General features: G+C 49.2%; 5 protein-coding genes across 5 annotated transcripts; 3 read left to right on the forward strand and 2 right to left on the reverse strand.

Moving 5' to 3' along the window:
- Positions 1 to 5: 5 nt before the first annotated feature.
- On the forward strand, positions 6 to 845 carry VE01_00242 (uncharacterized protein; the record flags this gene model as incomplete). The annotated part of the gene is made up of 3 exons (XM_018269774.1): positions 6 to 38; positions 242 to 449; positions 511 to 845. 3 exons carry the CDS (start codon positions 6 to 8, stop codon positions 843 to 845), a joined length of 576 nt encoding a protein of 191 aa, XP_018135391.1.
- Positions 846 to 1,203: 358 nt separating this feature from the next.
- VE01_00243 (uncharacterized protein) lies at positions 1,204 to 1,683 on the forward strand (the record flags this gene model as incomplete). The annotated part of the gene is made up of 1 exon (XM_018269775.1): positions 1,204 to 1,683. The coding sequence occupies one exon, from the start codon at positions 1,204 to 1,206 to the stop codon at positions 1,681 to 1,683; it is 480 nt and encodes a 159-aa protein (XP_018135390.1).
- A 350-nt stretch (positions 1,684 to 2,033) lies between these two features.
- Positions 2,034 to 3,518, reverse strand: VE01_00244 (uncharacterized protein). Its single transcript, XM_018269776.2, has 3 exons — positions 3,062 to 3,518; positions 2,754 to 3,002; positions 2,034 to 2,685 (listed from the first exon to the last, which is right to left on the reverse strand). Exons 1-3 carry the CDS (start codon positions 3,219 to 3,221, stop codon positions 2,201 to 2,203), a joined length of 894 nt encoding a protein of 297 aa, XP_018135396.1. The 5' UTR covers positions 3,222 to 3,518; the 3' UTR covers positions 2,034 to 2,200.
- A 167-nt stretch (positions 3,519 to 3,685) lies between these two features.
- VE01_00245 (uncharacterized protein) lies at positions 3,686 to 5,120 on the forward strand. The gene is made up of 2 exons (XM_059463254.1): positions 3,686 to 3,911; positions 3,961 to 5,120. Exons 1-2 carry the CDS (start codon positions 3,843 to 3,845, stop codon positions 5,035 to 5,037), a joined length of 1,146 nt encoding a protein of 381 aa, XP_059320142.1. The 5' UTR covers positions 3,686 to 3,842; the 3' UTR covers positions 5,038 to 5,120.
- On the reverse strand, positions 5,086 to 11,057 carry VE01_00246 (uncharacterized protein). Its single transcript, XM_018269778.2, has 6 exons — positions 10,942 to 11,057; positions 10,078 to 10,511; positions 9,996 to 10,022; positions 9,850 to 9,943; positions 5,927 to 9,794; positions 5,086 to 5,873 (listed from the first exon to the last, which is right to left on the reverse strand). The coding sequence occupies exons 1-6, from the start codon at positions 10,946 to 10,948 to the stop codon at positions 5,690 to 5,692; spliced, it is 4,614 nt and encodes a 1,537-aa protein (XP_018135394.2). The 5' UTR covers positions 10,949 to 11,057; the 3' UTR covers positions 5,086 to 5,689.
- Between the last annotated feature and the right edge of the window lie 123 nt (positions 11,058 to 11,180).

Here is an 11,180-nt window from a genome sequence, read left to right on the forward strand (position 1 = left end):
TTGCTATGTCATATTTGAACCCCCTTTGGAGTTCTACAGTAAGTAGTACAGCCTCATCATCATGCTTAGTTGGACGACGTTTAGCAACTCATAAGACGGGCTGTGAAACATTCCGTACACAGCCACCCTCGACCAGGACACGTGCCATGACCAACGGTTTGTGTAAAGCAATAGCATTGTCTCCCTTGTAGGCTTCTGGTGACTAAATGTCTAGAGGCTACTTCTCTAATCGAAGCAACAGAACAATTCCAATGCGCAGGCTCAGAAGTCTTCTAAGCTCTCCCAAGAGGCAGCCGGCCTGACCCCGCCTCCACGCCTCAACCGCCTGGACTCGAGCGCCTCCACGACGAACTCCAACAGCTCCGACAGCAACTATCTGAAGTGCAATCTCGCCCAAGAAGCAAACCCGATCCCTCACCAGCACTCCAGGTCTCAAATCCAGCACCACGGTATATCATCGAAGAAGTGCCAAACTACGCTTTTAGCCGGGCCACAGCTCAAGCACAGCAGCAGCATGTAAATGGATCTCAAAACCCCCCTGCCGCCTCGAAGAAGATAATGCCATCGCCCTGCTTCGAGAAAATGGCTGGAACGCCAAGGAGTGGAAGGTAAACTGTAACCTGGAGGAGCGGAATGGCGCGCTTTACTGGGCTGCTACTAATGGCCATGTGGCAATAGTGCGACGTCTCGTGAGGAACGGGACGTCTGGGATGCCCAAGGCAGCGGGTAAAGATTTGCGAGAAGAATGGCGCAACTCTGCCTTGGGAAGTTCGGCTGCTGCCAACCATGTGGCGATCATACAGATACTCCTAGAGCAGGCCACGGAGGAGAATCTGCGGAGTTAATTCAGCGTTAAGTGACGCGGTGAAAGAGGGACATATTGATGTTGTCAGGCTGCTACTGGGGAAATGGCCGCGTGAGGGGGGGAGTTATGATTATTCGAGGGCGGGAGCGCTTGCGTTTGCTGCGGAGAGGGGGGGGTGAGGAAATTGTGAGGTTGGTTCTGGAGAAGGGTGTTGAGCTGGCGGTTCCGTTGTAGATGGCTGATAGAGCGCCTTTGTGACGTGCGGCGAGGGCGGGGCAGGGGGGGGGTGGTGAAATTGTTGGTGGACGGGAGTAAGCCATCTGCTGAGACGACGTATACGTCGTCTCAGCGGGATAGAAGTTGAGCTGTCGGAGGCTGTGAGGAAAGGGCATGGCGGTATGGTGCGGATGTTGTTGGACCTTGGGGTTGTGACGGGGTTGGAGATGGCGATGTATGATGCTGTGGAAGGGGGGGATGTGTCTATTTTAGGACAAGTGCTTGTGGCGGGGGGACTCCCTACGCTGGTCTTGGGTAACGCTGTTAATACGGGGAATCAGTCGATGGTGCAGCTGCTCCTTGATTATGGGGCTGAGGCAGGCAAAGGATTGAAATCAGCGGCGCTTAGCGGAAATGCGCTAAAAGTTGGGCTCTTACTCGACCAGGGAGCTGCTGCTGATGTGTTGGATGGGAGGAAGAGAACACGTCTGCTGTTGGAAAAAGGAGTAGCAACTAGCTCGATTAGAGAGGATGACAAGATGAAGAAGGCACTGGTAGAAGCCATAATAAATGGCGCGGGAAATGGCGCCCTGAATGGGGCGGCGGAAGTCATGCAACTTCTCATAAACCACGGTTTTCATTTTAACTTCAACGCAGGGTAGGACTCCAAGCTCTTGGGAGTGGCAGCTGAGAAGAGCTTTCAGACGATGGTGCAGCAGTTGCTGGACAACAGAGCTAATCTCGAAGGCCATGACATCAGGGGGAGAACAGCACTCCATCTAGCAGCGATGAATGGCCATTACGAAATAGTGAAGCTGCTGCTGGAGAGAGGGGCGAATCCTGCGGTGGTGAATAAGTTTGGAAGAACGGCCGAATATTGGGCTGTGGCGAACGGACATACACGTGTAGCCCAGCTGCTGTCTCGTCCCAAACCCAAATAAATACCAAGGTGGATAATGTTGCTTTAATTTCTACATTAGGGAACATCGCTGACAACTAATGCGTAGCTTTTGGGTCAGGTCCTCCGATAAAACCAAAATAATTGTCTATAAATCTATAATCTAAGCACGAAAACTATCGAACACACAACAACCTTCCTTGCTCCCGCTCTACATATGCCACCTCTAATAGCGCCAGATGAGTATAAACAACTACGCCTTTGCCAGAGACCCCAAAAGATCAAACAAACGCTCTTCCCGAATTGCTAGACGCAATACGATGGTGCTGCTGATACCCCACGATCCTCTCCATCTTCCACCCCCTCTTCGCGGCCTTCCCTCCCTCCACCAACGCCACCACCTCGCTGGGATGCACGACATTGAAAATGACTATAGCGCAAAACATCAATAGCGCATCGAATATATACAGATAGACCTCATGCGACAGCAGATACCCCGAGAAGCCTTGCAGGTACTCCACGACGCGGAAAATCGACCGGATCATAATAAGCACGCTTGCTATATATAAAGCGATAAGGTGTTTGCGCCAGGGCACATCGCTGCTCTGAGCACGGGTTGTGGGAACTTTATGCATGGCAACGTCGAAGTGGACGGCTACGGCGATGAAGCAGCCGAAGAAGAAGAGTTGAACGAAGAGGCCGCCGACGACGAGGTTGGAGCCAATTGTAAGAGAAGATGGGGTGCCAGAAGCTTGGATGCCGCCGCCTGGAATGGAGTGTGAGAAATTGTTCATATTGTTGAGAGAGTCTGGATTAATTGGGAGAGAAACGTACCACCTCCTTGGATGAGGAATGAAGCGACATCACCGCAGACGAAGATCTTTGTGAGCCACTTCTTCTTTATTAGGGCGTGTGACTCGCCGTCGACGAGGAGGATGATTCGGCTCAGCTCCATGTAGATGCTTGCGGCGAAGAGGGCGGGTGCGACGAGGAGGAGGAGGGTTTGCATGATGTATGGGCCTAATGTCCAGTCTGGGGACTGTTGACTCGACATGGCACGGCCAATATAGCCGATCCATTCAACTGATAAGTTTGTTAGCAAGATCTCATTGGCGGCGCAGGAAGCTTATAGGGTGACGCACAGAATCCTCCTACTATCAGAGGAATCATAAACCATGCTCTGGTCCGTAAAAGCTGGTAGCAGTGAAGCAATGTCGTTGCAAAAAATACCGCTATGAATATAACGGCTGCCACCATTGAGGGGTCATAGTGGTAGAATTTAAACCCCGATGTCGATGCCATTGGTGTGGTTGAAACGGGTCACAGTTGTAATCCTTGAAGTTCACTTGCTAGAGCTACAAACGTAGGCTCGGAACAACAGTTAACAATGGGTGGCAATGAGAAAGAATCGGCAGGGCATTAACTCGATGGCTGTGCTTTGAATCTGCCATTTTTAAAGGTGTCGTAGCTGCCTTTATATCTATATATTTGTATAAAAATACCAGCCGGCGTATCCATACAAAAGACAGCCTCACGTACTTTATACCTATTCGAGCGAAATACTGTGCGTTTGAGAATACGTGCACGTATAAAAATACGTGCGCCTTCGCTCGAATAGGTATAGAGTACGTGATGCCAATACGGCCGTGAGCCTAAAGATTGGAAAGAATATCGTATACCTCGTACACTATACCTAATCTGACCAATTTTCCCCATATAAGCTTTCTCGGATTTAGCGTATACGCGCAACCATCAAGGCAGTGCAGCATTTGATACTACTAACCTCCGATCTCAAAATTAATAAATTCTTCCACACATTCATCACTGTGATAGGCATGACTACGAATACTACGCTATCATTGTACACGTAGATCTAGCTTTAACTGGCAGAAGAGCTGGTTAATATGATAGGAGGCTGAGAATATGTCATCGCGGCGCAAACATTCTAAGTCCCGTCATGGGTGTTCACAGTGCAAAGCGGCTCATGTCAAGGTATGGAAGCTATATTTAACCACCCTATTCCCGAACTAATTAAATACAGTGTGACGTTGTACAACCAATATGCGGCAAATGTATGAAGACTGGAAAGAATTGTGAATTCAAAAATCTAGTTAATGCAAGATTTTTGAACACCCACTCTACATCATATAGTCAGGGCCATCCAACAACCCCACCGCTGTTGGTAACGGGCCCCCAAGATAACACGACAATTGCTTCAGAGAATGTGTTATGGGATGAATTAGAGCTCATGCATCATTTTTCAACAGTCACCTACGCAACATTGGCCACACGAAACGATCTTCGTCAAATGTGGCAAATCCAGGTCCCAAGGTTGGCGTTGAAGCAAAAATATCTAATTCACGGCCTTTTCAGTGTCGCAGCATTACACATGGCTCACTCCCATCTAGACAACCAATCTTCATACATTGATAGAGCCATCCGCCACCACGACATCTCCATCCGGGGATTCAGCTTAGAACTGCAGGGGAATATCACGAAAGAAAACATCGCATCATTATTCTCTTGCGCAGCCATGACCGCTATGTTTGCTTTCAGTCTCGCCATATTAAGACCGCATGAGGAGCCGAGTCGACCCATTGAGGAACTCTTTGGCATCTTTACGCTCCTACGAGGCATGCCGGTGGTCATAGGTGAAATGTGGAACTTGGTTAAAGAAAGCGAGATTGCGCCCATGTTCATAGGCAGACAGGTGGACGACTCAATTGTATTATCAGACGATGTCACAAACGCCATGAAGCTGCTTGAAGACCGGAATCAGCTAACGTCGACGTTGGATTCGGATAGGCATACTTACGCCCTTGCCATTAAGGGGTTGAGGGATTGCTTTAAGCTGATATCGTCAAAGGATCGGAATAACGGGATGGCGTTTAGTTGGCCTATCACTGTTAGTCAGGAGTATATTGCGTTTCTGCGCTCCCGACGGCAGATGGCTTTGGTGATTCTGGCGCACTATGCTGTTATCCTTTATGGGGTCAGAGATACGTGGTGGGCGATGGGGTGGGGGAGTAAGCTGATCCAAGAGTTGGACCAGGTTGTGGAAGATGAGTGGAAGAGTCTGCTGGTATGGCCCATGGAGAATATTGTCAGGGGAAGGTGAATATAGTTAGTATTTGTATATCACAACAAGAGGGCCACGAGCATAGTCAAACCAGTTCTAAATAGATTGTTTATATTGCCAGCGCAGTTTCAACTTAACCACAGTACCGCTACGCTACCAAAAGCCGGGAACAAGCTGACGTGCGCCACAGTGAGGTTGCCGTTGCACGGTTCAGCCCATAATGCGTAGAAGCTCATCTTATACATCCTGCTTCTTAACCCAACGCACCAAACATGCTCCTGTTGGTATATCTATCATGCCAAATGGCCCCCCTGCCATCACCATACCTCTCGAGCACACCTACCACCACCACCACCACCACCACCATCCAGCCCCTCTGGCGGTATTACAGAGCTTGACCAAACCAGAAATCATCTTTTCTAGAAAAATAAAACGCCAGAATGCCAAATAATTTTCAAATGATGTAAAAACGACCCAAATGCAAACCCAACCCCATCCCAAACCAATCCATGATTCCTAGCTTGATAAAGTTAAGCATTCCGCGAACATGCGCGCCCAGGAAAGAGTGGTGTTGAAAGAGATATACGGGCCCAGAAAACTCCGCCGCCATGGTTATATAAACGCAGGATATGTGAATGACCGATCTGTCAGTCTCTAGGAATAGAGCACGTAAATATGAAGAGTAGCATCGTTAGGTAATGACCGGCTTGGACGAGACAGGTTCGACCTTGGTGCTGCTAGGGTTCGGTTTGCTACCAGATGTGTCGCTGCTAGCTGCCCTGGCCTTGGCTGCGGCCAAGATTTTGCGGTGCATATCTTCGAGTGCGCGGCCCTGAGGCTTAGGGTCTAGTGGCCACTGAGAAGCAACATAGGTCCTGTAGAACGTTAGTACTTGATTTAATATACCCGGTGAGTAGATCCCACTTACCAAAAACTTGGCCTCAGGGCAGACACGTCCTCGTCTGCCTCTAGGCTATCAATGAAGTTTCCAATGGTGACTAATTCGTTCTTCAAGAGATTCGCACGCTCCTTCTGAGACTTGATCTTCTCTTTAGTAGCACCCCCGACCCGTCGGAAAGCATCCTTCATTGGTCGGAAAATGACTCGCAACATTTGATCCTGCTCGTGGTTGCTGCTGCTCGAGCCGTTCTCAGACTTGCGGTGCTTGTGGCGATCAACACGGTCATCATCTGCAGCACTATGTTTGCGCTTGAGATCGGGCTTGTGCCTGTGATCCTCGTGGCTCGAGCGGCCCCTCTCGTGACGATGATCACTCATGCGGTCACGTCCTTCAGATTGACGATGGGCCTTGCGGATCTGTGGCGCCGGTGACGCAGATACTGACGCGCTATGTTCGGCTCGGCGAATACCATTCTTCTTGTTATTCCGATGGTGGTTTTCAACGGCTCGTCGGGCAGCTTGGTCATCCGAGTATCTTGCTTTCAAGACAGATAAGAGGTAATCAGCTCGTCGAACAAGATGCACGGCCCCAGGTGACTTGGCCGTTGTATCTTCACCTTGTATACGCAGCTCTTTTTTGTCTACGCGATGCTCTTCGAGGAATAGCTTTTCTTGTAGCCCTAGTTCAGAGTCATCCCGGATATCTGGCCAGGCTCCATAACCATGGCGGTGAATGCCAACAAGCAACATGCCGTCTTCTTTCGCACCCCACTCGCAGGAATAGTGCGCGGCCTTTGACGCCTCGGGAACCCTGAACTTTCCAAAGTCAGAAAATGCTTCAATGACCTCTTTCAGCATTCTCATCTCGCCCGGCCGTTCAATCACAGTCTCTGCATTTAAACGCTTCACCCCGAGGAAATCAAATAAGACAGCTTTCTTATCTTTCTTCGTAAGAGCCTTGTTAGACTCTCGTTCTTTAGCCTCCATTTCAGCACTAGCTGCCTTCAATCGTTTGTCACTCTCGTCAATGATAGATTGAAGCGTGGCCTTCAGCATGTCGCGGTCACGGCCGACAAGGCGAGCATCCTTGATCAATTCGTCCGGTCTGTCATCAATGGAACCGTAGCGTAGGAAAGCTTTGAAGAGCCATCTAGCTTCTTTCTCATTAAGTTCTCTCTTTGGGTCCACCTTGTCGGCCTCCTTGAGCTCAAGTTCCTCTTGTTTAGCCAGGTCTCGTTCGCGCTTCTTCGCCAAACGTTGTTCACGCTCCTGTTCGGCAGTGACCTTTAATGCAGCCTTTCGGGGTGCGTTTTCCTCGACGACCCTAGCCAAGTACTCTTCATGGGCCTTCTTTTCCTCCTCAGCTTTAATCCCCTCGAGCTGATCCTTCGGGATAATGTCATCCCACTCAAGGTCGAGCTTCACGTCGGTGTATTCGAAGCTTCTCAAAAAGTCCTCTCCTCCATCGGCGACCATGCCCTCGGGAACTTCCGTCCGGTGCTCTTCGGCATTTTCAAGAATAGAGTCGATATCCAATTCCTCCAATTTCTTCTGGTTGCCGGACTGTTCAAACATCTTCTGGCCTCGTTTCTTAAGAATGCGCGATATATCGTCTGAGGATTTTGGCTCTTCAATTTTCCCAGCTTTCTGTGCCTTCTCGCGGAGTTGGTTCATTTCCTTGTCTGTTACGCCGCGCTGAATAGTGATGAATTCTAGCATGAGCTTATTACGGGCGCGCTCAAGAATCTCTTCCTCAACAGTTTCTTTAGAAAGTAGTCGATAGACACTAACTGGCCGCTTTTGTCCAATCCGATGGGCACGAGCCATAGCTTGAAGATCCGCCTGCGGATTCCAGTCAGAGTCGAAAATGATAACAGTATCTGCAGTCATAAGATTAATGCCAAGACCGCCGGCACGCGTCGAAAGCAAGAAGCAAAAGTCCTGGCTGTCGTCTGCATTGAAATGATCAATGGCTAGCCTTCTTGGGCCAGAAGCCATGGTACCATCAAGTCTTTGAAAAGCGTGCCCGCGTAATTGTAAGTAGTCTCCGAGGATGTCGAGCATTTTTACCATTTGACTGAAAATTAGAACACGGTGATTGTCCTTTTTGAGCTTCGTCAACAATCGATCCAAAAGCATCATCTTGCCACTGCTAGCAATGAGTCCTTTCAGCATGTCCTCGCGCCTGTCCGCTCCCTTCAAAATTTTATCCTCGGCGTTGGGGAACATGTATGGATGATTACTGGCCTTCTTCAATTCCATCATGATGTTGAGAAGAGATTGCTTTTGGCCCTTTGAACCTTCGTTGAGTGCGGCGTAGTTCCGAGTTAAAATATTTTTATAGTACTCCAATTGCACATCGGATAGTTCAACTCGGATGATCTTCTCAGTCTTTGGAGGAAGATCATTCTCAACCTTCTGCTTTGTCCGGCGCAAAATGTATGGCTGAATCTTAGTCGTCAATGCTGCAATCTTTTCTCCCGCAGCTTCCGAGGTCAGATCCATATCATCCTCAATATCAACCTCGCCAGGCATCAAGAAATCCATGAGCGCAGAAAGTTCACCGAGTGTATTTTGCACTGGAGTACCAGTAATGAGCAGCCGGCTGGGAGTTTTGAAATCCAAAAGTCTCTGGTAGAGCTGAGATTCTCTATTCTTCAGGCGGTGCGCTTCGTCAACCGCCATGAACTGCCACTTGATCTGGCCTAAAAAGTTGGCATCAGCCAAGATGTATTCGTAGGATGTGAGCAAGACATTAAACTTTGGCTTGCGAACATCCCCGCCCGACAAAAGCTCGCAGTCTCTTATGATACTACGGGATGATTCTTTGCCATTGTAGACAACATAGTTGGTGTCTGGTGCCCAAAAATCGAAGGTATCACCCCATGCTGGCATTGTTGACAAAGGGACGATGACCAAGAATGGGCCATTCTGATTTCGGTCATGGCGCAACCAACTCATGAACGAAACTGTCTGCACAGTTTTCCCGAGACCCATCTCGTCGGCGAGAATGACATTTTTGTTCTTGCTCCAATTGTATGCAAGAAAATTGAGTCCTGTGATCTGGAAGTCTCGAAGCTGGCCACCCTTGATATATGATGGTTGTTCACGGATTGGGACATGTGAACGTCGCGTATTCGGATTGGATTCAGACTTATCTGAAGTTAGTATTTGGGAAGTACGGTTTAAATACCCGTCGATTTTGTCTTGAGCAATTTCGCCAATGAGAGTTTCCGATTCCCATGTACACGATTCGTAGTAGAGGCTTTTCCATTTGACGTAATATTCCGCTCCATCATCGCCATCTCTAACACCGATGACTCTCTCAACTTTAGTATAGTCAAGGAGGGCATCGGCATCTCGTTCTCTGTCTAGCATCCACTTCTCTTTTTCTTCCGGCTGAACATCAGGGTCGGTTGCGAAATAGACGTCTTGCAGGACAACCTTTCGATAGTAGTTCTCCAGCCGTCGGTGACCTCGGACAGTGCCTAAATAAACTGCATCCTCCCATGTGGCATGGTAGTATGACTTCCCTTGCCATTTAACGTAATACTCGAAGTCATCACGTGTTGAGCCCGACAGACTGATGTCGACACCGTCCTTCGGCCTGTGTTTGAGAACAACTTCGATATACGGAGAATTATCCTCGTATCCCTCAAGCGCTTGGATGGGCGTCATCATCTCTGAATCTTCCTCATCAGCTTCGCTTTCTTGGTATGCCCCAGCGGAGACCTGTGCCGCGCGACGGTTGCTCCATCTGGCAGCAGGCACTGGTAGTGCATCCATCTGTCGGCGCCGGTTCTTCTTTATTAGATTCCGGGCACGAGAGCCACCGTATGTGTCGGATTCGGAGTCATTGGATGCTGATCGAAATACTGGAGTCTCTCGTTTGGAAGCTATAACGACGAGTATCAGCAACGGCGGCAGCAGGAGTAGATGGACTGAACTTACTTGGTCGAGATTTTTCTGCTTTCCGCCTCTTTCGTGGGGCAACGTCTGAAGCAGTAGCATACTGATCTTCATCTTCATCGTCATCGCTATCAATCTGGAAACATTTAGGATACTCGCCCGGGTATTGCAGGTTGGATATGTCTTACTATGGTGCGATGTTGGACAGGCCGGCCCTGGTTATGTCGCGTTAAAAACTAGTCCCACAGACGGTTCGGCGTTGATACGTACACTTCTGCGCAATCCATATAGCTCTGGATTGGCTTTTATATGCTCATCGTCCTCTATCCCCAATTTTCTCTTTGTTGGACGTCGTGAATCGTGGGATGACGAACGGTCGATGCGCGGGTGGTGATGGGCCACTGCCCGCATGCCCTCTTCTGCATCGAACTCGTCATTATCAGACCCCTTGTCGTTGTCATCTTCTGATTCATCGGAAGGTTCGGTGTCCTCAGCGGCGAAATCGGATTGGTGATGTGGTGTGCTCGACGGCGACGGCGAGGCTTCTGCCGCTGGGGCTTCACGTACTTCGGATAAGTCGCTTCCCGAGTGGTCTGAAGCGGCATCGTCGGCGACCGAGATATCCCCAACAGGAGAGTGGTATCCATTGGACATTGGGATGGAAGTAGTCGTGTCCATATTTCCTGACGGCGACGAGCTGCCTGCTATAAGACGGTAATGTCAGCGTGTATAAACTTCCAAATGAAGCAATCGGCATCGGGTTCACACGGTGTAGTGCGTCTGCCATCTGCGACGGTAAATCGATATGCACAGCGTCTAAAACACATCTAAATGGCTTAATATCCTCGCCGGCGCATTGCATTCGATGATATATCAGAATGAGGCTGATGAGTTGCACTCGGGGTAGTGGACACACGCGCTCCCAAAGCGCCCGCTCAAGTGAGTACAAAATCTGATAGGAACCTCAGAGAGTATGTATGCATCAACTTCGACACTTCTACATGTCCAAGAACCTGAACAATGTAGCTGTATAGAAGACGGCGTAACTGTGAGCGGGCGGTAGGCACGGTGATAGCCTGGGAGCAACTGGAACACAATAAGGCAGCAAAAGAACGTTGGAAAAAGAATACTTACAAGCCATAATGAAAAGGCCTTCCAGGCAGCTTAATCAAGAGGTATTATCCGTCAATGACTGGTGGAATTGGTTGTTGTCGTACATGAAGGAGACGTTGACTTCATTCACACTGAAGACCGTGAAGCTGGACTGGACTACTCAGTGGTTACATTCAACATGAAGACTCGCTTACACCGGAATTAGCGCGGGCCGTTTCACACGAATGAGCACAGATCAAAAGGATTTTGTCATCGCGGGG

The sequence above is a fragment of the Pseudogymnoascus verrucosus genome (genome assembly GCF_001662655.1).
Source record: "Pseudogymnoascus verrucosus strain UAMH 10579 unplaced genomic scaffold scaffold_1, whole genome shotgun sequence".
Taxonomy (NCBI): Eukaryota; Fungi; Ascomycota; class Leotiomycetes; order Thelebolales; family Thelebolaceae; genus Pseudogymnoascus; species Pseudogymnoascus verrucosus.

Bases quoted from the DNA above. Each gene is read 5' to 3' on its own strand.
- VE01_00245 (XM_059463254.1), top strand. From the start codon at position 3,843: ATGTCATCGCGGCGCAAACATTCTAAGTCCCGTCATGGGTGTTCACAG. The intron at 3,912-3,960 runs GTATGGAAGCTA...AATTAAATACAG, and splicing joins GCAAAGCGGCTCATGTCAAG to TGTGACGTTGTACAACCAAT.
- VE01_00246 (XM_018269778.2), bottom strand. The intron at 9,795-9,849 runs GTAAGTTCAGTC...TCGTCGTTATAG, and splicing joins AGCAGAAAAATCTCGACCAA to CTTCCAAACGAGAGACTCCA. The intron at 5,874-5,926 runs GTAAGTGGGATC...AACGTTCTACAG, and splicing joins GCCCTGAGGCCAAGTTTTTG to GACCTATGTTGCTTCTCAGT.
- VE01_00244 (XM_018269776.2), bottom strand. From the start codon at position 3,221: ATGGCATCGACATCGGGGTTTAAATTCTACCACTATGACCCCTCAATG. The intron at 3,003-3,061 runs GTGCGTCACCCT...CAAACTTATCAG, and splicing joins TCTGATAGTAGGAGGATTCT to TTGAATGGATCGGCTATATT. The intron at 2,686-2,753 runs GTACGTTTCTCT...ACTCCATTCCAG, and splicing joins ATTCCTCATCCAAGGAGGTG to GCGGCGGCATCCAAGCTTCT.